General features: G+C 42.9%; 2 protein-coding genes across 5 annotated transcripts in view; one reads left to right on the top strand and one right to left on the bottom strand.

The window, feature by feature from the left end:
* The window catches only part of MORC4 (MORC family CW-type zinc finger 4), a 92174-nt gene that overhangs the window by 50360 nt on the left and 15262 nt on the right, over positions 1-26552 (top strand). For 2 of the 4 annotated variants that reach the window (XM_074029371.1, XM_074029370.1), the window contains 3 exons: positions 8074-8764; positions 9056-9301; positions 9645-10513. In XM_074029371.1, coding sequence (XP_073885472.1) covers positions 8074-8764; positions 9056-9301; positions 9645-9725 — 1018 coding nt within the window. In that variant the 3' untranslated portion in view covers positions 9726-10513. Of the gene's footprint in view, positions 1-8073; positions 8765-9055; positions 9340-9644; positions 10514-26552 lie in introns of those variants that run through there. The other 2 variants (XM_074029368.1, XM_074029369.1) reach the window with 2 other exon arrangements.
* CLDN2 (claudin 2) lies at positions 20484-23293 on the bottom strand. Its single transcript, XM_005594293.5, has 2 exons — positions 22474-23293; positions 20484-20821 (listed from the first exon to the last, which is right to left on the bottom strand). The coding sequence occupies exons 1-2, from the start codon at positions 23154-23156 to the stop codon at positions 20788-20790; spliced, it is 717 nt and encodes a 238-aa protein (XP_005594350.3). The 5' UTR covers positions 23157-23293; the 3' UTR covers positions 20484-20787.

Genomic DNA, 26552 nt, shown 5'->3' with positions numbered 1-26552 from the left:
ACTCCAGCCTGGGTGACAGAGCGAGACTCCGTCTCAAAAAAAAAAAAAAAAAAAAAAAGAATAGGTTCCACCAGTATGTAAGCAGGTATAACCTTTTAGGGGAAGACAGCTTATTTCTGTTAAAGGAAATAATCCCTTTCTATTCGTTCATTCTACGTGTATAATCATGCCACATAATGACATCTTGTTCAATAACAAGATGTCACATACACAACAGTTATCCCATAAACTTTCAATACTGTATTTTTACTGTACCTTTTGTATATTTAGATATATTTGATATGCAAATACCATTTTGTTACATTGCCTATAGTATTCACTACAGTCACAGGTTTATAGCCTAGGAGCAATAGGCGATTGCCTAGGTGTGTAGTAGGCTATGCCATCTGGGTTTGTGTAAGGACTATGATGTTTGCACAATGAGGAAATTGTCTAACAATGGATTTCTCAGAGCGTATGCCCATCAATAAGTAATGCATGACTGTATTTGAGTGCCTACTTTATGAAAGGCCCTGTTCTAGGGTAGTAATAAGGTCAAAGTTTGATATGTAAGGTATCCCCAATATTTACATATAAAATGCATAAGTTTTCTTTCTTTTTTTTTTTTTTGACAGTCTTGCTCTGTCGCCCGGGCTGGAGTGCAGTGGTGCAATCTTGGCTCACTGCAACATCCGCCTCCTGGGTTCGAGCAATTCTCCTGCCTAAGCCTCCTGAGTAGCTGGGATTACAGGTGCGTGCCACCACGCCTGGCTAATTTTTGTATTTTTAGAAGAGACGGAGTTTCACCATGTTGGTCAGGCCGGTCTCAAACTCCTGACCTTGTGATGTGCCCGCCTTGGCCTCCCAAAGTGCTGGGATTACAGGCATGAGCCACTGTGCCCGGCCAAATACATATAGTTCTCTTATGGGTGATACAAAATAAGATTTAAAGTGGCCGGGTGCAGTAGCTCACACCTCTTATACCAGCACTTGGGAGGCCAAGACAGGAGGGTTGCTTGAGCCTAGGAGTTTGAGACCAGCCTGGGCAACACAGTGAGATCTCTTCTCTACAAATAATAAAAAACATAGCTGGGTGTGGTGACGTGTGCCTGTGGTCCCAGCTACTCTGGAGGCTGAGGTGGGAGAATCACTTGAGCGTAGGCTGCAATGAGCCAGCTGTGATTGTGCCATTGCACTCCAGTCTGGGCAACAGAGCAAGACCCTGTCTCAAAAAAAAAAAAAAAAAAAAAAAATCTAAAGTAACCGTAAGCATTTGAATGAAGGGAAGAATTAGTGACTGTAATTTATTTAGATATTTAGATTTGAGTAAGCTATATGTCAAAGGCTAATTAGTTCATATTTTTAAAGGTTAACAAGAAATTCTGAATTGCACTGTAATGGTGGAGGGAGAGAAGTAGAGACATTCTAATGTGTCTAAAGGAATACTTGAAATAACAAACAAGGGGTAGAAATAGAAGAACAATTTTGCAAATGAATAAGATTGATTCAGGGGCCAGTATTAACATTTAAAAATATGATCTGGGGAAACAACTTCCAGAATGGAGAAATGAGCATAGTGGACTCTCTCACCAACAAATAACTGTTTAACTTGTAAAAAGAATCAAATGGAAATTCTGAAGGTGCAAAGTATAATAACTGATATGAAAAAAAGGGGCTAAACAGCACATTACAGTTGGAAGGATAAAGAATAAAAAAAAAACTTGAAGATAGATCCGTTATAGATTATGAAATTTGAAGAACAGTGGAAAAGAAAAATGAACAGAGCTTCAGAGAAATGTGGAACGCCATGAAATGCACTAACATATGCATAATAGGAGTGCAAGAAGAATAGAAAATGAAGTAGAAAAAATATTTCAAGAAATCATGCCTAAAAACTTCCCAAAGTTGATGAAAAACATTAATGTATACATCTAAGAAGCTCAGCAAACTCAAAATAGGATAAATACAGAGATTCATAGCCAGACACATCATAGTGCAAATATTGAAAGCCAAAAGCAAAGAGAAAATGATTCATCATGTAGAAGAGAACCCCAAGAAGATTAAAGTTGATGACTTCTCGTGAGAAAAAAATGGGAACAAGAAGGCAGCGTGATGACATATTCAAAGTACTGAATGAAAGACTGTCAACCAAGTATCTTAAATACAATAAAATTATCTTTAGGAAATAAAGGTGAACTAAATACATTGCTAGATAAACAAAAGCCGAAGGAATTTGTTGCCAGCAGACCTGCCTTACAAGAAATACTAGAGAGAGTTTTTTAGGATGAAAGCAAGCAATATCAGACAGTAATCTGTTCACATGAAAAAGCAAAGAATGCTTGTAAAAGTAATTGTGTAGTTAATTATAAAGCACAATACAATAGCATATTTCTTCCTCTTTCTATTCTTAACTGATTTAAATAATAGCAAAGCAATATATATGTATATAATTGCATATATATATTGATTTATCATTGTGCTTATAACATATACACATGTAAAATATTTGACAAGAACAGCATAAAGGAGGTGGATGGGAATAAAGTTACATTGGAGTAAGGAAATGATGCCAGATAGTAAAAAGTTGAAAATAAAAAGGTTAATGAAACAAACTCTAAATATGTACTTGCTCTACTTTCTTCTCTTGGTTTCCTGGGAAGATGTAACATTGCATAAAGTAATAATTATAACAATGTATTATTAGATTCGTGAATGTTATACTAGAAGATATATGACGTAAAAAGAGGAACAGTAAAGGTGGGACAAAGGAACAAAGAAGGCATGACACCTGTAGAAAATTTAAAAACTAAATAGCAGATGTAAATTCTGCCTTATCAGTAACATAAAATGTGACTGGATTAAGCAATCCAATCAAAAGACAGATATCAGATTATATATATATATATGTGTGTGTGTGTGTGTGTGTGTGTGTATATATATATATATATATTTTTTTTTTTTTTTTTGAGACAGAGTCTTGCTCCGTCACCCAGGCTGGAGTGCAGTGGCATGATCTCGGCTCACTGCAAGCTCTGCCTCCCAGGTTCACACCATTCTCCTGCCTCAGCCTCCTGAGTAGCTGGGACTACAGGCGCCTGCCACCATTTCTGGCTAATTTTTTGTATTTTTAGTAGAGACGGGGTTTCACCGTGGTCTCGATCTCCTGACCCTGTGATCCGCCTGCCTCGGCCTCCCAAAGTCCTGGGATTACAGACATGAGCCACCACGCCCAGCCTCAGATTATATATTTTTAAAAATGCAAATATACTATTTACAGGAAACACACTTTAGATGCAAAGATACAGATAGGTTGAAAGTAAAAGGATAGAAAAGATTCAACATGTGGCCGGGCGCGGTGGCTCAAGCCTGTAATCCCAGCACTTTGGGAGGCCGAGACGGGCGGATCACGAGGTCAGGAGTTCGAGACCATCCTGGCTAACACGGTGAAACCCCGTCTCTACTAAAAAAAATACAAAAAACTAGCCGGGCGAGGTGGCGGGCGCCTGTAGTCCCGGCTACTCGGGAGGCTGAGGCAGGAGAATGGCGTAAAAACCCGGGAGGCAGAGCTTGCAGTGAGCTGAGATCCGGCCACTGCACTCCAGCCTGGGCGACACAGCGAGACTCCGTCTCAAAAAAAAAAAAAAAAAAAAAAAAAAAAAAGATTCAACATGCAAACCTGGTTATACTAATATCAGACAAAATAGACTTTTGAATAAAAAATGTTAATGGGTATAAAGAGGGACATTTCATTGATGATAAAGTCCATCAGGAAGATGTAGTAACTACACTCACATATGGACCTAACTACACAGCCCCAGAAATACACAAAGCAAAAATGTAGAGAGAAATAGACAATTTAACAATAATAGTTGGAGACTTTAATGCCCTACTTTCGATAATGGATACAACAACTAGGAAGAAGATCAACAAGAAAATAGAAGACTTGAAGAACATTCTGAACCAACCAGACCTGACATATATACAGAAAACTTCACCCAACAACAACATAGTATGTATTCTTCTCAAATGCACATGAAATATTCTCCAGGATAGACAGACTGTATGTTAGGTTGTAAAACAAACCTCAGTGAATCTTTTAAAAGGATTGATAATCATACAAAGGATGTTCTCCAATCACAATATAATTAAATTAAAAATCAACAACCTAAGGAAATTTGGAAAATGCACAAATATATGGAAATTAAATGACACGTCTTAATTTCCAAAATGACAAATGAGTAAAAGAAAAAAATCACATTGAAAATGTAAAAATATATTGGAAAGATGAAAATTAAAACAAAATATATGAAAAGAATGGGTTGAAGCTAAAGACATACTCAGAGGGAAAATTATAGTTTTAGATGCTTATATTGCAGTTGAAGAAAGAGACTGGGCATGGTGGCTCATGCCTGTAATCCCAGCACTTTGGGAGGCCGAGGTGGGAGAATCATTTGAGCCTAGCAGCTCAAGAGCAGCCTGGGCAACATAGGAAGACCATGTCTCTACAGAAAATACAAAAATTAGCTGGGCGTGTATGTCTGTACTTCCAGCTACTTGGAAGGCTGAGATGGGAGGATCACTTGCTGGTATAAATGCAAAATGTTGCAGCTGCTTTGGAAGACATTCCAGTAGTTTCACAAAATGTTAAACAGAATGCTGTATGACTCAGTAATGCCACCCTTAAGTTTTTACCCAAGAAAACTGAAAACATGTATCTTTACAAAAGCTTGTATATTAATGTTTTAATAGCAGCATCATTCATGGTAGCCAAAAAGTGGATGCAATTTAAATAACCATCAAGTGATGAATGTATATAAAATGTGGCCTATTCATACAATGGACTATTATTTAGCTAGGAAAAGGAATGAAATACTGATTATGTGCTGCAACATGGATGAAACTTGAAAACATTATGTTAAATGAAAGAAGCAAGTTAAAAAAGACCATATGTTTTATTCCATTTAGGTGAAAGAAGCAAGTTTTAAAAAGACCATATGTTGTATTATTCCATTTATATTAAATGCCTAGAATAGGCAAATCTACAGAGACAGAAAGTAGAGTAGTGGCCCAGTGGGGGTATGGGGAGTAACTGCTGATGTGTAGGAGGTTTCTTGCGGGGTGGTGCATATTTTCACAACTTAGATTGTGGTGATGGTTACACAACTCTGTGAGAGTACTAAAATTGTTGAATTGTACACCTTAAATGAATTTATATATTTCTGTCCCAGTAAAGATGTTGAAAAATACATCATCTGGAAGGAGTATATATACACTATTACGGGCTGTGATTTTTGGTCCTTATTCTTGCCTATTCCTTAAACATAGTAGGAAACATTTATGAAATGAGTGAGTAAAAAATGAAATATATTAATTTGAATATATCATTCTCTGTCTTGGTTAATGAAAGAATACAAAAACTGATAGTGGTTAATTATAGAAGCCTCTCAGAAAGCATTTTGAAGGAGCAGAAACATGATGTATGTCAGAAAATGTAAAATACTTAAAGGAGAAAACCAAAAATGCACCATAAATTGACAGACAATGGAGGAATATGACAAAGAGCAGAAAGGAAATAAGAGGAAACTGTGTAGTTGGAGAATTTCTAGTATATAAAACCCATAATTAATTTCTACTCAATGAGTGAATACAAGTCTGGTATGAGAATTGATTCCTAAAAGGACTTGCCAGACTTTCTGGAGAAGTATAGCACCAATAAGTAAAATCTAGTTATTTTCCCTCATTCACATAATAGTTCTTTTTTTGGTTGCCTCTTATGTGAAAGTTTTGTTCCCTCCTCCCCATCTAGCATGGTTAATTAAGCTCCCTTCTGTGTAGGAACTTATACTAGGAGACACACACACACACACACACACAGTAGTAAGTGATGCATTTTAATAAGAGTGTTTGAAGTGCTATAGGAATTCGGAAGTAGCATTTGAGATGGATTTACACATGCAGTGTTGGGTAGAAGAAGGGCACTCCAGTCAAAAGGAGCAGCATGAGGAATTACAGGGCATCCAGTTTGACTGATGTTTGTGAAGGGAGTAATGAGAGATAAAGCTAGGGCCAAATTATGTCCCAGCTCTGATACTTACTAGCCATCTTGGGAAAGTTACTTTACTTCTTCCTGAGCATCCCCTTAAAACAATGGAGATAATAATCCCTATGTTTATTGGAAGAATTAGATGAGGCAATACATGTTAAGCACTTCTTACATGATCTGGTACAGAGTAAGTGCTCAGTCAATGTTTACTATGTTTGGGCATGGAAAAGCTTCAATACTGAGCTAAGACATTTAAGCTTTTATGTTGTGGGGAGCAATAAATAAAGATTTTGAATAGAGGAGTAGCATGATCAGAGCAATGCTTTAGGAAGATTAGCTTGGGACAGTGATCTGGAGGTAAGAGAAGGGGAGACTGGAGATAGGAGGAAGCCATTGCAGTAGTCCAGGAAAGGTAGAGGGAGCTTGAACTTGAGTATTGATAATATATAAAACTACTGTATAAATATTACTGACAGTTTGGTGCTGTTGTAACACAAATAGGAAACAGGGAAAAGGAGCAGGTTTGAAGGTGAAAAATGAAAGGTTGGTTTTATACATACTGAGTTTGAGATATCAGTGGGACTCCAGGAAGAAATATGTGACAGGCAGTTGGAAATTCAGTACTGGGGGTCAGGGTTTGGGAGAATATGGGAGTTGTTGCCCAGAGGTTATAGGCAAGAGGTTGTATAAGATTATGAAGAAGAAGAAACACAGGGTCAGAAGAGAAGATAGTTAAGGACAGAACCCTTAGAGGTGGGAAAACGAAGAGAAGGCAAATAATATGACTGTAATTGCTTTTCACAAGGCTTGGTTGTTGCTATTTAGTATTATATATTTTTCCTTTATACCTGCCAACCGATTGTTTGCTGTCTTCTTCAGTAACACAGCTGAATGGGCCATCACTAGTAGTCCTTATACATCTTCAAAGATGGATACAGTTGTTCTTACATAGGTCCTAAGTCCTTTTGCTTTTACCTAAGGCTAACACGACAAGATCTGTTAGGATGGCAGATCAGTTGTATTTCTGAAGAACATATGGGCATTATAAGAAGCTACAGTTTGGTTTGTCTTACAGGTGTTCTCAGAAAATACAGAGAAATATGGGCAGCCTTGAGGTAGTATGAGGTGGCAAATCATATGTCTGATGCTTTCTCATTGAAAATTTGAAAGTTGATTTTATCTTGAAATGTCTTGGTTATCCAGAGAGAGGGCAGAATAGTGTAAGGATAAAAATGGGGTTCCCACCCTGCTGCACGATTAAAAATTGCCAATGGATTTCTCTGGTGCCAGTTGTTTCATTAGTTCTTCAACCCCTAGTGCATACAGCAGCCAGAAATGGAAGGTGACTTAAGGCCATCATCATGGGCTTTCCTGCAGAACTCAGGGAGTGTCTGCTTGTGCTTGAGCATGGGAATTCTTTGTTATAAAGGGGAAATGACTTGAATTGGCTGATTCACTTTCTTTGTTTCTGAATAGGCCCCTGTGATTCAATTAACTTTTACAAGTGAACTGGGGGCATTAGCCACAATCCAGTGGGCTGGTGAAAGAATTGTGTGGTTCTGCTGCAATATAAAAAAAAAATGTACATAAGTATTTGATACTGGAAGGCATTTGTGACGCTGTAAAATTAATGAGTTGGCACTGTTCTCTGCATACTCCTCTAGGCTTTTTATGGCCTTTTTATTCCATTCTTGTGTTAGGGGATTTGGGGTATGTGTTTTTTGTCTTCCTTCTAGACTTGCATCTTTAGGATACTTCTAAGTCAGGCTGGTCGCAATCTTATTTTTAGAACTCTTACCAAGGTCAACCTAGTCCTATTATACCCAGATGCTGCCCATTCACATCTTTCAACTTCACCTCTCCCTTAATACCAATTGCACTGGTGAAAGGGTTGAGGCTTGTGGGTAAAGTTGTATCCCTAACCTGAACTTGTCTGTGGGTAACATCTAGAGCCGGTCTGAATATGGGAAGTTTGAGTTGGGGCTCCATAGGATCAGAAAATACTTAACTTGTACTGTGACAGCTTACAATTTAATTTCCTCTCCTTGCAGTAAGTACAAATGGATCCTAGGTGAAGAACCAGTAGAGAAACGAAGAAGGCTCCAGAATGAGATGACAACACCTTCTCTAGATTATTCCATGCCTGCTCCTTACAGGAGGGTAGAGGCACCTGTTGCCTACCCAGAAGGGGAGAACAGCCATGATAAATCGAGTTCTGAGAGAAGTACACCACCATACCTTTTCCCAGAATATCCAGAAGCAAGCAAGAATACAGGTCAGAATAGGGAGGTTTCAATTCTGTATCCAGGGACCAAAGACCAACGCCAGGGGTCCCTGCTTCCTGAAGAATTAGAAGATCAGATGCCAAGATTGGTGGCAGAAGAATCTAACAGAAGTAGCACAAGCATAAACAAAGAGGAAGTGAACAAGGGACCTTTTGTAGCTGTTGTTGGTGTTGCCAAAGGTGTTAGAGATTCAGGAGCTCCCATTCAGCTGATCCCTTTTAACAGAGAGGAGCTTGCTGAGAGACGAAAAGCAGTTGAATCCTGGAACCCAGTGCCTTATTCTGTGGCCTCTGCTGCAATCCCTGCTGCAGCCATTGGGGAGAAAGGAAGAGGCTATGAGGAGAATGAAGGTCGTAATACACCAAAGATGAAGAACCAGAGAGAGCTGGAAGAATTGAAGAGAACCACAGAAAAATTGGAACGTGTTTTGGCTGAAAGGAATTTGTTCCAGCAAAAGGTTAGGGTAATACCTCACCACTAGGAATAAGAGACCATTGTAACCAAGAGACCGGGATGTTGGTGCCCTGATTATTTAATGTTCTGAGGCCTTTAAACAAAATACGCCCTTGAACTATTCTGTGGTGTTTCAGATAGAGTAACTGTAGTAGGCTTCCTGCCCATTTTAGGGTATTGAAAAGGTCCCTAAGTAGAGGAATATGTATAGTGGAATCACAGGATGACCATATGAGGAATGGTTTTGGGCATGTTTTTTTGTGGGGTCATTGAATTTCTGTTTCTTGGACTGCAGGTGGAGGAGCTGGAACAGGAGAGGAATCACTGGCAGTCTGAATTCAAGAAAGTCCAACATGAATTGGTGATCTACAGTACCCAGGAGGCGGAAGGCTTGTACTGGAGCAAGAAACACATGGGTTATCGCCAAGCTGAATTCCAGATTCTGAAAGCTGAGCTGGAAAGAACCAAAGAGGAAAAGGAAGAGTTAAAAGAGAAATTGAAGGAAGCAGAGACACACCTGGAAATGCTGCAGAAGGCTCAGGTCTCCTACCGGACCCCAGAGGGAGATGACCTAGAAAGGTTAATTACTAGGGTTTAGTTATCAGCTTGTGAGTGCTAATGGGAAGCATCCCTCAGGACCCCATGTTATTGGCCATAGACAAAGGAGGAAGCCTTAATTCACAGGCCACCAAGAATTGAGTAATTACTTCTTAGAAAGCTGCAGCCAGTCTCCCTGTGCTTGGTGGTGTTGTGCTTTCTTCTTTCTAGCTAATGAAAACATAACTGTTGAGAAATGTGGTTCCATTTTGAAGGGGCTTCATTTTTTTCTGTTGGTTAATGACTCCATGTCATCTCTTCTCCTGCCCCCTCACTCCTTCATACAGGGCTTTGGCAAAGCTTACGCGGCTACGTATCCACGTCAGCTATCTCCTTACTTCTGTCCTCCCTCACTTGGAGCTTCGTGAGATCGGGTATGACTCAGAACAAGTGGATGGGATCCTGTACACGGTGCTGGAGGCAAATCACATACTGGATTGAGCACCAGACTGTATACCCTTCTCTTCTCTTCTGTCTCTTCTCTTTTCTCTCCCTCCCCCACATCTGTGTCTTTCTTTCTCTCTCTCACCCTCACCTTTATGCCTTATATAGAGAATCTCTGTGTAAATTCTGGCTCATAATCAGTCTCCTTCTTATCAGTTTTGGTGTGGAGAAAGAGGCCGGTTTAAATAGACTTTAAAGAGTCTAGGAATAGAAAAGCAATAGTCACCAAGCTAGGTGACCTGAAAGCTTTAATTTTCATGACCTGGATATGTGGTCTATTTTATATCTTTTTCTGAAATGGTTTGTATTCATTTAGGTTAAATCAATCAGCAGATATTGGGTCCGGTATACCAGGTGTTTTGGGGGTAAGCTAATAAGTATAACTCATGTTTGCAGCCTTCGAAGATGTAACAATCTCATTGGAAACATAAGACATACATCACATTATCCACAAAAGTGTATCATATGTACAACTGAGTGGTACAGATATGACATGGAAGATCTAGGGGAGGAAGTTCAAGGAAGGCACCACACCAGAAATGGGACCTAAATTAAGGCTTAAAGAATGAGCATGGCCACACTGTCAATGAGTGTTCTTTAGGTGGTAGGACTATGGTTGATAGTTTTCTTCTTCCTATCTTCCTGCCTTTTTCAGATTTTCAGTATTAAACTTGTTATTCTTACATTGGAAAAAATAAATTGTTTTTAAAAAGATCAAGTAGGCTTGGATTTGAATATCAAATGAGAGATTATGTGAAAATATAAGGTAATGTTATATTTCTAATTTATATTAAATTTAGCATTACCTCTGGAAGAAGAAAAGCATAAACAAAGGCGTGGAAAAATTTGGAATGTGAAAAATGTGTTTGATAGAAGTGGTGGGTTAATGTAAAGGGAACTAAGGTTACATCATGATCTGTTCACCTGCTTTGCTATTTGCATTTTAATAAGGGATTCTTGAAAAACAAACCTATAAGGCTCAAATTAAAAAATATATTTATCATCAAATTAATGGGAGGATTTCGGGTAGTTAGGGAAGTATTTTAGAGTGGAATCTATCTGATGTCCCCCAGAATACACCTACTCACTCTTCAGGCTAGTGCTGAGTGAGGGGTAAACCTCATACTGTCAGAAATAGTAAAACTTATTATCTTGTAAAAGGAGACATTGTATTCATTTCTTTATTGTGTTTACATAGCACATACTCTCCAAAGAGTTCAGGATACTTTTCAAAAGACATTGAACAATGAACACATAAAAATATACCAACAGTAAAAAGTAGGAAGTAGAGGAGAAACAATCAAAGGAAGGTGAGATCAAGCAGTGGCAAAAGGATTAGCTAGTCCAGAGGAAATGTCTTGGATATTCATTCTGTTTCTCTCCCACAGAGTTACTTCAGAACACTTTTCCAAATTAATTTTACCTCCTTTGAAAGGGGGTTCATAGTAGATATCCCAGTGAGACTGCAGGGAATGAGGGGAGGCCAGATCCAGGCTTCATCATTAGAATGAGTACTGAAAGATATCCCCTGCCCCGTTACCTTCCACCTCACCCCAGCTCTTGCTTGCCATTTGATTAATTTTCATGTTAGACATTTGGATTATGATAGTCAAGGCCACAGTTGTCTAAATGTAAATAGTACTGAGGGAAGAGTAGCACATTCTGACATTCTCTCAGTGAGACTTATTCATCAGATGGGGGCTGTGAGCGGGTGGGATTTCACACAGATGAATGGGAGTCTGCTGGAGGAAAAAATTCAGAGCATTGAAGGTTCTGCCTATGTGAGTGTTTGTTGGCTGAATGAAGGGACGGAGTAGGAAGGAGGGCAGGCAATGAGGCTTTAAAGGGAAGAAGGTAGGAAATTTGAACTCTTCTTTCCTAGTGCTTACTCTCAGCCCATTCCTTGGTTTGTGGTCCTGACCCCACACTGCTTTTTCCAGTACCACTATCTGTGTGAGTCCATTCACTTCAATACCAAAGCTACCTCTTTGTTTCCTATTTACTACGAAGCCATACTAGCATGAGATCTCGTTGATAGTGTTAAATCCCACTGTGGAAAGATTGAAAAATAACTCCCAGCCTTACCAGAGGTTATGATCTAGTGTGGAGGCAAAAGATACTGAGAAGAAAAAAGCAGGTGCCTCCTCCTGGCTTTCCTGTTAGGTTAACATAATCATAATTCCCCTTTAAAATGTCTCCCACATTTGCATTTAACTTTCCATTGCCATGATCAACATTTAGGTTATTACCTAAATAACTTATTACCTCATGCCTTGATTATCTAAATAAATTCTTAGATGGCCTCCCTTGCCTCCTGTTCTCCTTCCTCAATCCACCCTACTCAGTGTCACCAAATTTTGTTTTTTAACAACTTTGTCAGGTCATGCCTCTGCTCAAAGACTTGCTAGTGCGTTCCCAATTGCCCACCTTGTATAGTACAAATTCCCTAGGATGGTGCTCAAAGCCCTTTGTGATCTGGCTTCAGTCACCCTTTCTAGAGTCATCTAGTAACATTCCAGATACAAGCCACATTCCGTCTAAACTGAGCAATTTTCCAATTTCTGAGCATGCTTTAAGATTTCTCCCATCTCCACCTTTGCAATTTCATTCCCTTTACCTGGAATGCTTTCCCTCATCATCTTTCCTTTGGCTCAAATGCCAACTTTTTCCTGCAAACTTCTCTGATTAACCCAGCTAGACAAAAAATTTCTCTGTGAACATTTAACTTTTCAAGGCTTGTATCTCAAACATCCGTGTCCTGTCTTCCCTATTAGAAAGCTTTAGATTCTCAAATATTCAGCTGCCTACTTGACATGAACACTTAACATTGCCTCATTAAAAATAAGCAGTGATACACCCTGGGGCTGTACTCTTTCTCCCAGTTTTCCTCATCTTAGAAAATGGCACCTCCACCCATCCAGTTGCTTAAGCTAGAAACCTGGAAGTTATCCCTAATTTTCCTCTTCTCTTACTCCCTACATCAAGCCTGTCAACAAGTCTGTCAGTTCTACCTCCAAAGTGTGTCTTGACTCTCCTCACTTTTACTATAGCTACCTTAGTCCAAACTGCCATGATCTCCCATGGGTTGTTATAACTCCTAGCTGGAGTCCTTCTACTCTTGTTCCTACAGTTGTCTATAGACAGTGATTTTTTTAAAAGTAATAAATTAGATCACGTGATCCCCTGCTTGAAGCCCTTAAATGACTTCTCATGGACACTTAGAATAAAATCCAAACTACTTACAGTATCCTGCAAGGCCCCTGCCTACTTGTACTTTGTCTCTTGTGACCCCTCTTCATATACCACTTTCCCCCTGGCTCACTGTAGTCTTCCTGTGGACACATGCCGAGCTCTTACCTCAGAGACTTCACCCTGCTATTCCCTCTCCCCAAACATACTTTACCCATACTGCTCCCTCCACTAGAATGCTCCCATCTCCAGTATTAGCATATAGCTGGCTAGTCCCCATCCTTCAGGTCTTGGTGTGTCACTTCCTCAGACAGGCATTCTCTGGCAGCCTTTTGTCTCTATCTTCCCTATTAATGCTATCACTGTTTCCTGTTTTCCTCAATTCATAGCACCTCACAATTTATCATGATATATTTGGTCATTTGCTTTCACTCAATAAATATTGGGTACCGACTATGTGCCTTGTGATACACAGTAGTAAATACAACATACATGCTCCCTGTCTGCCTCTCTCACTAGTAAGTTCCATGAGGGGAAGGGCCATGCCTGTTTTTGCCAACCACTGTATCTTAGAGCTTATCATAGTACCCGGGATCTAGGAGGTAATTAGTTAATGATGGGAACTGTGTTTTGTTCATATCTTCATCTCCCTCAGGGTCCTAAAACAGTACCTTGTTCATAGAAGGGGTTGGATAAATGCAGTATGAGTGAGGTAGATGACAATCCTGGACATTCAACTTGGAAAATGAAAGACAGATATTAAGTGCTATAGGTTAGAAGGGGCGATCAGCACGAGCTGCAGTGGCCTAGTGTTTCTCTTTAGCTGATCTTTGGTATGGGTAGGTAGAAAGGCTACCAAAGGAGAACAGGAATGTGGGTATTCTTTACTACAAACATTCTGAATCTTTTTAGAGGCTCCCTGGCATGCAATTTTTAAATACTGAGAACTATAAAACATAACCAGGAGATGTCTGTAGAGACCAGATCTTGAGAATGAGAACTAAAAGGAGAAAAAAACATTCTGAGGAGGCGTCTGTTCACTTTTTCCGAGAGTGGTGATAGTTTGTATCAAGAGAAGAAAGGAGCTATCCTCAAGCAAAGAACAGAACAAGTCTCTAGGAAACAAGTTCTGGGCACTAGGAGGTCGATGCGTGCTTGTTGGATGAACTAATGGGCACCTGGTAGAGGGTTAGACCAGGTACCTTGTGGCCCCAGGGAACAGGAGAATTTGCTTGCCCAGGTTTAGTGATTGCAAATTATCTGGGCTAACAATTCAGAGGCAGAGGCTTAATTACAAGCTCTTCATTCCCAGAGGCAGTCTCCATATAGAATGTCTTTCAGAATTCTGTATATGAATTCAAACCCTTTTCTATAGTACTGTATTAAGAGTGAAGCACAGGGGTCTACTGAGGAATGCCAGGTGTGAGCTCAGGCTAAGTCAAGTGTAATTTCCTTCAAAGAATGACTTATGCTTTGTGAAATGGACATCTGTAACTCATGACTTCTATTAGGCAAAGGGGGCATTAAGGAACTATACTTTCTGAATCAAAACTTAGAGAACATGTTTGGATAATAAATTAGATAATTGAAAGAAGAGCTGATTTAGTCTTATGTATGTGAAGGCTTTAGTTACCAAAGATACATAAATGGCATTCATTTTCTAATAGAAAATAAAATCTTCCAGAAGAAATTTTTTTTGTTTCTTGCCCCCAACCCTAAGCCCAAAGTTTTGATGTGATTCACCAGAAATTCGCAACCCAATTTTAGATAAAACCGTGCAAATGTTTTGGGTGCTTTCAACATACCAAACACCTTCCATATATCTGTCCATTGTGCCCTCAGGCAGGCAAGATAACTTTAGACAGAGGCTCAGGAAAGTGTTGCAGAAGGTCTGGTCTTCTAGATAGGCCCTGGAAACCTGGAAGGATTGGAAAGCTGAAGATGTGTGGGGAGGGTTTTACAGGTATGGGGAAGAGTAAACAAAGTCACAAGACTGGGTGGAGAATGAATACAGAAATACCCAAGAGGGTTTGAGAGAGTGGATTATCTAGTGTGAAGCATAAGGAACAGAATCAACCATGGGCTGGGAAATGCCAGCAAGAGGGGCTATGCTAAACCTGCTTAATGAATTAGGATGAAGTAGCTGTTGAAATCTCTCCAATTGTCCCTAAATTTGGGATGTTAACCGCAGTGTGTAGTTACCTTGGACTGACCTTTTCTCTAGCAGTGAGACCTGGTTAATCATGGTTCTGTTCCAATCCACATGGTCACAGATCTGGATGAGAGCCACCATTATCCCTTCCCTCTGTAACTTCTCAGGTCTGCCTTTCCCCTGGCTTCCCACGTTTTATGAGTGGAAACCCATCCAAAGTCTTCAAGATATTTGAACTTTGGGAAGAATCTTGAGAAGTTTTGGCCTGGGAAAGACCATTCCCTTGATAACATGGATTCAGATCTGTGGCAGAAAATACACTTTGTTGTCTGCCTCCGTGCCCTAAAGACACACATTTTGGTGTGGCTTTGACCCTACCTTTGGGTCGCCAGTCTACTTATTTATTACCCATTTGTTAGTACCCACTGTATGCCATGACCACACTGAGAGGCAGCTCTCATCCACATTGTATAGATGAGGAAACTGGATTGTAGAGAATTGAAGTGGCTTTCCCAAGGCCGTCCAGCTAGAGTGCAGAGGCAAAATCCAAACCCAGATTCATCTGACTCCAGAGCCCAAACTCACTGCCTATTACACCATCCTGCCTATCTTGAAAATGATTACTCTTGTCGTCTTCCTTTTAATAGGAAAATGGTAAAACCAGCCCACACTAACAGCAATTTCCAAGGAAGACAGTTTCACAATCCCACACAATGTTTAACGGCCCTCATGATCAGGAAATTGTTCACTTATATAACGAATATCCCTCCAAACAACGTGGAAATTCATTTCCCCTTGACTGGGTTTTTCACTCACAGCTGTCACTTGGCAGCTTTCCTGATATCCACACAGCCATCGAGATCCTATTCTTACACTCCGGGAGGTCTTGGACTTGCTGGCCTCTGCCCATGGGTGTTCTCACTGGCTGCTTTGAATCCCCCTCTCCAGACAGTGCTGAGTTGGACAAGTCTCTTGGGGAGTGAGAAAGTGACACTTAAGAATATATTGGTTTATTATTACACACAGAGAAGTAAAATTAACCATACGAGGTACCTCTGGAATTGCCAACGGGAGGATGGCACCACCTTTCTCATCCTGTCTGCCTTTTCCTTGATTTGTATCTTGCTTCCATTTTTAAGCTATTGAATCATTTTGGTAAAGGGTGTGTTACTCAGAGAAGTCCCCTTCTCCCCCAAATTCCAGTGTCCATTGTTTCTGAATTTTGGTTCTATTTTTTAAACCCACTGAACTCATCTTTTCTGGCTCCTTTTAGGCTAAACTGAGAAACTAGTGCAAATGCTGGTGTTAATACCTGATCTGTGGCTGAACGTGTTTCTTTTCCCAGCCAATATATTTGCTTTTTTAACCAAAGTGTTCAGTGCCTTTAAACCAAGGGAGTAGGGTCTTCACAGTATCATCAGATATATCCCTCTGTGGGGGATGCTGATCCATCCTCTTGTGTTCCATTGGGCATTTCCAGACATAAATATAGGTGAAGAGGCTGCAAAGAGCATCTTCTTTTTGTAGGTGTTTGTTTGTTTGTTTGTTTGTTTGTTTGGAGACAGAGTCTCGCTCTGTCACCCAGGCTGGAGTGCAGTGGCGTGATCTCGGCTCACTGCAAGCTCCACCTCCTGGGTTCATGCCATTCTCCTGCCTCAGCCTCCTGAGTAGCTGGGAGTACAGGTGCCCACCACCATTCCTGGCTCTTTTTTTTTTTTTTTTTTTTTGTATTTTTAGTAGAGACAGGGTTTCACATGTTAGCCAGGATGGTCTCAATCTCCTAACCTCGTGTCATGATCCCAAAGTGCTGGGATTACAGGCGTGAGCCACTGCGCCCAGCCTCTTCTTTGTAGTTTTTGTTTAACTGGCCTTTCTCCTGAGCAGCCCACACAGAACTTGGTCAAATATCACAGACTCCGAAAGCACTGGTGGAGAATAGGAGCTACCACTCAAATGCTGGCTTGTCCGCCACACTATTCGTACTCGTTTGGCATCTCATTTCACATCCCATTAACCTCTTCAGTATCTTTTTTAAAGCATGTGAGTGTTCTCAGTGTTATCTCCACAAGGTCATGAGAATTTTCAAACAGAAACTTCTTCAAAACTCCCGAGGAGGTGACCCGTAAAGTGGCGAGGCTGCCATTCTGGAGGAATAGGACTTCAGAGAGGACAGGAAAGCAGCAGCTCTCTCCTAAAATGGACCTGATGATGTGCCCTTGCATGGCGGCTTCCTGCTTTATCAAGCTCAAAGGCTGCTGCTTGTCTCGGGGGATGATGAAGCCCAGAGCAGGGAATTTTAGGTGAGAGTTAACAGGAAATTCCTGAGCTGCAGTTCCCAGGAAAGTGGTGGGCTGTGGGTGGGAGGAAGTGGTCAGAATATAGCCTCTGCATTACTGTGTCTGTTAACAGCCTGTTAATATTTTATCAATGATCACATCACAGCATATAGTGAGCCACCACTTAGGGCAGAAGAGAGAGATAACCTGCTAGACTTCCTGTTTGAGGTTCTTTTCCCTCTTGAGATAACAGAATTTCTCATCAAAGCTGGGAGCCGCTTGAGCAGGGAGACCAGTCTGGGTGAAGGCCAGGCTTCAGCCAGCTGAGGAGAAGCACATGCACTTCCCAGCCTGGGCCTCTGTGTCCCAGAGTGGGCTGCTGCAGGCACGAAAGAATCCCCTGTCCGTGGGCCCAGGGCTGAGTGGGAGGGAACAGAGTTGGCCCTGCCAGGCCTCATCACCTTCCTTTAGCACGAGGCTCTTCTCTTGCCTATCTCCCTTCTCCCACACCTGCATTTCTCCTCTGGTCCATAGACAGAAGGCCCCTGGCTACCTGAATGGGCACTGCTTGTGCTTCCCCCAGCAAGTTCCAAAGTCTTGTGCAAGGGAAGGAGATGAGGGAGGAGAGGTTGAACCCCAGGGTCACTCCTTTTAAAGTCACATAAGGGTCTTGTGAGGCAAACTCAGAAGGATTCCGGATTAGCTGCACAGCATATCCCTGCTACCTCCTTAGCACTGCCTCTCCACCCGATTGCTCAATTTCCCAGAGTCCTTCCATTGCAAGAAGCAGTTTTCATCATGCTTTCCCCAAAAGCTCATGTAGTGGCAGGCCCTCATTTCATATGGATTGTAATTTAAGGGGACTTACAAGACTATTTTTATCAGCCCTTGACACCCCTATTTTATGTCACTTTTGTCATGTCTTTCACAGGACAGCCCATATGCTGCCTTGTACCACAGTTAGGTGTCCATGTCTTATCTCCTGTAGATGAGCTGTCAGTTTCTACAGGGTACAAACTTTACCTTGTTCACTCTCATCACCCTCAAAGCCCTTTGCACATTTCCTGACACAGACTAAGAGTTCAGTGAGTGTGGGCTGGCCAGCAGATGGCTGTTTGAATAGCTGGACAAAGGTCTTTCCGAAAGTTGGAGCTTGCCTTTCCACTAAGAAGCCAGTTTCAGTCCTTCCCCCATTAATGATCACATAGCAGTGGGTCACTAGGGCTCCAAGGGGGAGAAAATATGAGTCACATTATTATCAGAGGAATGAGAGAGGGCAGAACATCTCTCCTTGTGCAAGGGTCAGAGCCATGAGGCTGGAGCATTAAACATAGTGGCCTTCACTATCCCCTAGGTCTGTGGCTAATCTAAATTACTTTATGAGGGAAGGCAATGGGGTGAACTGAAAAGTGTTTGCCCTGGACCCAGGAGTCGGGAATATTTCTAGGAAACTACTTAGAGCAAATCCTTTCTTGCTTAACCAGCTGGAGGGAACAGTTGCTCTTTGTTAGGTCTTCCCTGGCTTTTCTGGTTGAGGATGAACTTCTAACTCCTTCCACTGAAACTTCCCAGATTAACAAATGTAGGAGGATCCCTCAGGCCAGCCTCCTTCTAAGATGAAGGGAAGCTCTGTGCTCTATATCCAGCAAAGGCCCTTATATTCCAGTGACTGACAGGGACACGAAGCCTGCAAGAGTTTGAAGAGCAATATGTCCTCATACACCTTCTGAGACCAGAATGCTGGGCCCATGTTGCTGTGAGAACTTTCTAAGCTTACGTTCAAACTCTGACACTGACCTGAGTGATATTACTCACATATCTGGGCCTCCATTTTGTCTCTTGTAAAAGACCCACTTCACTGGAGTATGTAGAGAATGCAGTAAAATCAGTGGATCTGCAAGTGCTTTAGCAGCCAGATGGTAGGTCATCAGAGCCCATACCAGATTGCTGCCTACTCAGCATAGCAGAGCCAGCAAGGTGGTTTTATCTTCCAACCTCCAGTGGCCCCCAATCAAGAGCTCTGGGGTTCCTGGTGCCAGACCAGAGACATGACTTCTTGTTAAGCTTTTACCCAGGGAGCCTTCTCTCTCTACCCTTATTCCTGCCTGCTGCCATTCCCTCTAAATGGATTTGGTTGCTGACATTCTAGTCTCTGCACCAAAGAAGGCTCACTTCAGAAGTGCAAGGGTAGTGTCTGATACAACAGGCTATGTGCTGAGGCCCTCTAGATCCAGGGGCTGGTTAAGCTGAATCAGGTAGGGCCCCATTATTGTCAGTGTTGCCACAGTGAACACCCTTATGAATGGGGCTTTGTTAATTCCTAGTGAGGGTAGAACAGGGCCAAATCATTGGTCTCCCGAACTGCCACACCTTCAGAGTTAGGGGAATTGGAATTGAGGTATTGTGTCTTACTCAATGTAAGCCTGGCATGCTCCTGGTAGAGCAGCTAGCGGGGCCCAGGCTGGCCAGCATAGCAGGAGAGGGCAGTTCCAGATGGTACACTTGATGATTTGCCAGATTGTCCTCATGGGCGACCAGGATTGCCTGTGTGCCCTCCTTGTTACCTGGCTGGCTGTGAGTTATTTTCCTCAGGCAGCTTAGGGACCTCTAGAAGGCTCTTCTATTGGCTGTGAATAGTGTGGGATCAGCAGGGTCCTATTTTGGCAGTCAGGAGACTGAGGGAACTAACACTATCTTTGTGGCCCTGGGAAAATCTATTTACTTGTGTGGGCCTTAGTTTCCCCATCTGCCAAATGCAGATGATTAGATCCATTTCACCTTCCTCATGATAGTGGTTCAGAGAATGAAAGGAATAAATACATCATCATTTAGCAAACAACTGAAAACAATTGTTATGAAAAGGAAAGAGCCCTGGGGAAGTTGAAGAGGTTGGAGTTGCCTTGGGGAGGAGATTGTCATGCTTTCTAATTATTTCTAGTAAGGTCTAGAATTGTCTATCCACCCTGTGTAAAGAAATGCCAGTTTCCACCCTCCCCTCCCCTTAGGCGAAATCCCTCGAGTTTCACTTGCCCATTCTGGGCCCCTTTTAATCAGTAAGACAGTTACTCAATCAACAAGTGTTTATTGATCACCTAGTGTGTGCCCGGCACTGTCACAGATACTCTGGGGGAAACAGAGAGGTCTAGGATATGGCCCCCACCCACCGAAGGGTTTACAATGTACTTGTGAGATTGGACACACACACACACAAATAATGATCAATCAAAAATTGTGAATACTAAGCATCAAGAATCAATTTATACATTGAGGGTTGGGGGAGGGAGGGGTAGGAGAGGGATGGAGTGATCAGAGAAGGCTCAATGAAGTAGGTGATGCCGAGGAAGTTCTCCAAGCCTGAGGAGGACTTGGCTAAGGGAGAGGGCCTTCCAGGTTGGGAGAGCAGCTGGAACATGGACAAGAAGGTGGACATGTGAAAGGCATGTTACAGACAACAGATGGGCCCTCTCTGCTGACACTGAGGTTCGAGGAGGTGTGCTGAAATTTTTCAGAAGCCAGTCATGCCTAGACTGGTGAGGGAAAATACTTTGGTGTATGACCCCTCACTCCCACTCCAGGGTAAAGGGAACATTTTCAGACCTCAGAGGTGGAACTGTCTTCCTGGGAACCATTCTCCACTCCCACCTCAGCTACAATCCCAGGCAGCAGTGCAGCTGTCACTCAGATCATGGACACAGCACCGTGGGCATGGATATGCCATGTTGGAGCCCTTAGATGCCCTCTAGCCACTCTGGAACATCTTCTGATGGACAGTGGGGGAATCTGAAGGGACTTGCTTGGTGCTGTGGTCTTTCAGAGGCTCTGTAGTGCTCTGTGGGTGGACCCTGGGGGGGCCTGATCTCAGTTGAGCTGATTTTCCATTACGCCTGCAGACTTTCTAGGGGGCTGCCTGTCGCTGTCAGAGTAGAAACACCCACTGGAGCCACTGCACACATCCACCTGGCTTCTTAGATAGCAAGGTTCTTATTCTTTCTTGGCCACCACCAAGGAATGGTGTCTTCCTCAGTACCCCACAGCTCCCACACTGTCATCCCCCAGTCAAGGGCCATCCCTAGAAAAACTGGTTTACTGTTCCTAAGGAAACCATTGTCTATAGCCCTTAGCCTTGTGGTTTAGGCAAGAGGCCAGGTCAGGTGCCCCAGAGTGAGGCAGGGGCTTCAGCAAAAGTTGTGATCGCAGCTTCTGAGGCAGTTCCTCAGTGGAGTCAGAGTCTGCTGACACCTGAGCTTTCCACCAGATCTTCTTTCCTTTCCTTGTGCTTTCCTCAAGCCGCAGGCTTGATCCCCAGCCCACAAATATGAGAGAATTCTGGAAAGTGCTCTGGGAAATGGGTTCTGTTTTTTTTTTTTTTCATTTTTAGTTTTTTAAATGTCCTGGGCTGCCTTCCTGTCCTCCCATCCTGCATCCTGCATCCTGCTTTCTATTCCCTGGATACCGTAGGATGGTTTTATTTCAGTTCATGTACAAATTAGTCTGGACACTGTGGAGTCATAACGAGAGTGGGATGGAGGTTCCAGGGCCAATCAGTTTCTTTGGAGGGAGGCTTGAGAAGTAGGTTAGAGCAATGCCCACAAAAGCCACTGCTTCTCCTTCCCATCCCCAGCAATGAGCTAAGAGCCAACCTCAGCCAGAAAGAGGGTCTTTGATCACAGAGGGTCAGTCAGTGGGATGTGATTAGTGGGTTTGGGGATGGAGTCCCAGGTAAACCAGAAGGCAAAGGGATCCTCTGAGGCCTGGCTTAAGGTAAGGGGATAGGGTTTCAAGTTGAGGGTTGGGGACTCAGGGCAGGGGAGCGGCAAGGTGAGGAAAACAGAAAGGCTGGCATGGCGAGCATCCTTGGCAATTCAACCTGCATGCTGTTACACTAGCCCCCATTTCTGCCTTTGCTCAATCCAATGGCCAAAGTCAGTCTATCAGCAGCACCTTCTGACATGATCCAGTGGTAATGTCCCTCACCTGTGGCCCTTGGGGTGCTGTCCACTGTTTTTCACGGACCCAGCCACCCCCCAGCTCTGGCCCCTGGTTCTTCACACATACCCTGTCAGGCTGTAGGAATTGAACTCACTCTTGACTTTGGGAAGTTGACCAGGCCTTGGAGAGCTCCTTGTGGCAAGAGGTTGGGCTTGGTAGGCATCATAGTAGTTGGAGCGATTTCTCTGGGATGAGCAGGAAAAGCAGAGGATGATTCCAGCTATCAGGGAGAACAGGGAAGAAATAATGCCCAAGTAAAGAGCCTCTCCAATCTCAAATTTCATGCTGTCAGGCACCAGTGGTGAGTAGAAGTCCCGCAGGATCCCATGAAGATTCCAGGCAACAGGAATGAAGCCCAGGAGGCCTCCAAGGATGAAAAACACTCCACCTGCTACCGCCACTCTGTCTTTGGCTCGGGATTCCTGGCAGAAGACTGTACATTTCATGCCCACCACAGAGATAATGCAGGCCAGGGAGGAGATTGCACTGGATGTCACCATCATGGCCTGGGCAGCCTGGATGTCAGCGGGCAGGCCCAGAAGGGTGCTATAGATGTCACACTGGGTGATGCCTGTGCTGTGTGTGGCACACTCCATCCAGAGGCCCTTGGAGAAGCCGACTGCTGTCACAATGCTGGCACCGACGTAAGAACTTGTTTTCCAGCTGGGAAGCAGCATGGCAACCAGTGTTCCCAAAAGCCCCAGAAGGCCTAGGATGTAGCCCACAAGTTGGAGGCCAAGAGAGGCCATGGCAGACCTCTCAGTAGAAGCGTCTTCAGGGACTGCTCCCTTGTCTTTAGGCTGAAGCTCTTGCTCCTTGGACACCTCTAATCCCTCATTTCAGAGTCTCCCTGCCAGGCTGACTTCTTTCCTCCTTACAAGTGTCTGTGGGTGGCCACAGGCAGGCTCAAGAAGGCATCTAGAAGACCTAAAAAAATCCATAAACCAGATTAAATATTGACCAGAAGCTTATGAGAAACCAGAAAACGCTGGATGCCTTTTGACCTTTGTTATCTTTAGAAATAACACATGAGAAAGGAAAAAAAAAAAAAAAAAACTTTGAACGTGGAGCCAAAATGTCATCGCCTCCTGCGTAGGCACATGCCTTAGGTTGGCAGCTGGACAAAGCCAGGAGCCAGACAGGTGGCTGCCTTCCGGGAAGGTGATGATGGCTGTGGCGGTTGTGGTGGCTGTGTTAACTCAAGTACTAGTCTCTAAGGCCTGCTGTTTAATACATTGCCAAGCAGCAGTGCCACAGGGCCCCTCAATTGCAGACTGAGGTCAAACTGTAGACTGCATCCGGAGGAACACATCCTAGAATGTAGCCTTGGACTCCAGCTTATTAGAGGCCTCTTGAATCTCCAGGGGCCTAGAGAATAGTGGCCTAGCCCTGAATCATTCTGCCCATGTTGAAAATCTACTCCAGGGCAGATGGGGGTAGGCAGCAAAGCCTTCTGTCCATACTCTGAGAGTTCAGATCCTCCCAGCCATGCCCAAATCCCCCTCTGCAGCCTAGTCTAAGGCCTCCTGCATGTATAACATGCCCAGACATTTCCTGTCCAGTCTCCTAAGAGATGCTCCCATCATCAGCCTCTTGGATGATGAGGGAGCACTCTGGAACAAGGGTTCCAGGACTGAGAGGGAGCCTTGAAATTCCCTGGGACATGTGTTAGGGGGACAAGAGTCTGCCACGGAGGAAAGGGAAACTGCTCTAGAATATAGGGCTTTGCATGAGGTGGGTATCTGAGTCAATGCTTTGGAATCTCAGAGCCATATAACATTTTGCAGTGTTCAAGGAGCCCCCAGTGTTGCCAAGATTCAGGACACTAAGGGTCAAGGGTACACTTCCCCATTCTCTATAAGACCCTCTGACCCATTGATTTTTCTTTCTTTCTTTTTGAGACAGGTTCTCACTTTGTCACCCAGGCTGGAGTACAGTGGCATGATCTCGGCTCATTGCAGCCTCGACCTTCTGGGCTCAAGCGATCCTCCTGCCTCAGCACCCCAAGTAGCTGGGACTACAGGAGCATAGCACCACACCTGGCTAATTGTGTGTGTGTGTGTGTGTGTGTGTGTATTTTTTGTAGAGACCGGGTTTTGCTGTGTTGCCCACACTGGTCTTGAACTCTTGAGCTCAAGAAATCTGCCTGCCTCAGCATCCCAAAGTGCTGGGATTACAGGCATGAGCCACCGTCTGACCTAACCCACTACTTTTTCAACCCACCACAATCTGGCTATTCCATTTTAGCCTTCTTCAAGCTTTCTCTTTCCCTACTCATCTCTTAAATGTGAGTATTCCTCAGAAGTCCATCCTTTTCTCAATTAACACTCTGTCCCTGAGCAAACTCATCTTGCCCCCATAACTTAATCTACTACCCATCCACTGACCCTCCAACTCTGAATTGCCAGGATAGACCCTGCTGAGCTTCAAGACTGGCAGAGCAATCACCTAGTCAGAATCTCCACAGGGAAATCTCATAGACATCTCGAATTTGACATGTCCAAAAGAGAACTCATCACCTCCCCCATGCAGCTTTCCCCAAACAGTTCTTCCCTGGGTTCCCTGTTTTCACTGAATGATACTTCTGTCCGTCCCCTTGTGCCAGACCAAAATCTGGAAAGTGATCTTTGGCATCTTTCTTGTACTTACCTCCTGCATCCTATAGTCCCTATGTCCCACCAGTTCTACCTTATGAATATACCTCAAATCTATGGTTCCTTTGTCTCCATTTCCACTGCTACTTCCCTAGTTCAGAGTTTCACCATTTTTTTTTTTTTTTTTTTTTTTGAGACAGAATTTTGCTTTTGTTGCCCAGGCTGGAGTGGGGTGGTGTGATCTTAGCTTACTGCAACCTCCACCTCCTGGGTTCAAGCTATTCTTGTGCCTCAGCTTCCTGAGTAGCTGGGACTACAGGTGCATGCCACCACACCCAGCTAATTTTGTATTTTTAGTAGAGACAGGGTTTCACCATGCTGGCCAGGCTGATCTCGAACTCCTGACCACAAATGATCTGCCCATCTCGGCCTCCCAAAGTGCTAGGATTACAGGCGTGAGCCACCATACACGACCTCCTCATTCTCTTTCACCTGGATTATAACTGGTCTTTCTCCCAATTCATTCTCTACATCATTGCCAAGGTGATCTTTCAACACATTAATCTGATCAAGTCACTACTCTACATAAAGCATTCCAATGGCTCCCCATTTGCTAAAAAGTAAAAGTCCAAACTTGCTTGTACTCCATGACCTCTCAAGCTTCATCTCTTGCCCTTTCCCTCCTCATAGTCTATACCATTGTGGAACTAAATTACTTCCAGTCTTCAATCATGCCATGTGGTCTTTTGCTCCCAAATAGAAATAGAACAGAATGTTCTATGCAGAGTGTTAATGTATTCTTCTTCCTCTGTTTAGTGCCTTCTCGTCTTTTAGGATTCAGTGCAGATGTCTCTTACTCTAGCCTGGGTCAAGTACCCCTCCTGTCTATTCTTACAGTATCTTGTGTTTACTTCCATCATAGTAATAATAATAGTAATAGTAACACTTATGTAGTGTTTCTTATGGGACCATTATAAGCACTTTTTACGTGCTAACTTATTTAATCATCACAAGTTTTTTTGTGGTAGGCACTAATAATCCCTATTGTATAGATGAAGAAACTGAGGCAGAGATAGTACATTTTGCATTATGTTGCAATTTCCTGTTTAAACCCTTATTCTTCCCTATTAGCCTGTGAGCTACTTGAGGGCAAGACTGTATCTTATTTATCTCTGTATCTCATGTGCCTTACACACTGCTTTACCCAGAGCAGCAATTCAAAAACTATCTTCTTAATGAATGAAGGAAGTTGGCAAAGAGGTTTGAGGGGCTCCATATGACTAAAATATAGGGACTTCCCAAATGAGTCAATAACGCTTCTGTGTAAGGGTCATTGAAGTGCTGCCCAATGTTGGGAAAGAAGAAGGAGAGAGAGATGGGGGATCAGAGGAAGAAATAGGTAAAGGGGGAGAGAGAGGGCAGAGCTTCGCCATATATATAATGTATATTATATATATATTTATAATATATATATATTTGTGGAATATTTCATCTCTTCAACCAAATCCTAACAATTTGAGGGTGAAAAAATATATATTAAATGTCTATCAT

This window comes from Macaca fascicularis, chromosome X (assembly GCF_037993035.2).
Source record: "Macaca fascicularis isolate 582-1 chromosome X, T2T-MFA8v1.1".
Classification (NCBI taxonomy): domain Eukaryota; kingdom Metazoa; phylum Chordata; class Mammalia; order Primates; family Cercopithecidae; genus Macaca; species Macaca fascicularis.
The sequence above is the reverse complement of the archived record's forward strand: the minus strand, read 5'-3'. Positions and strand labels throughout refer to the sequence as shown.

Excerpts from the sequence above, each read along its gene's own strand:
- CLDN2 (XM_005594293.5), bottom strand. The coding sequence starts at position 23,156 with ATGGCCTCTCTTGGCCTCCAACTTGTGGGCTACATCCTAGGCCTTCTG. Across the intron at positions 20,822-22,473 it reads AATTCCTACAGCCTGACAGG|CTGCTCTCCCAACCTGGAAG; the intron begins GTATGTGTGAAG and ends TCCATGTTCCAG.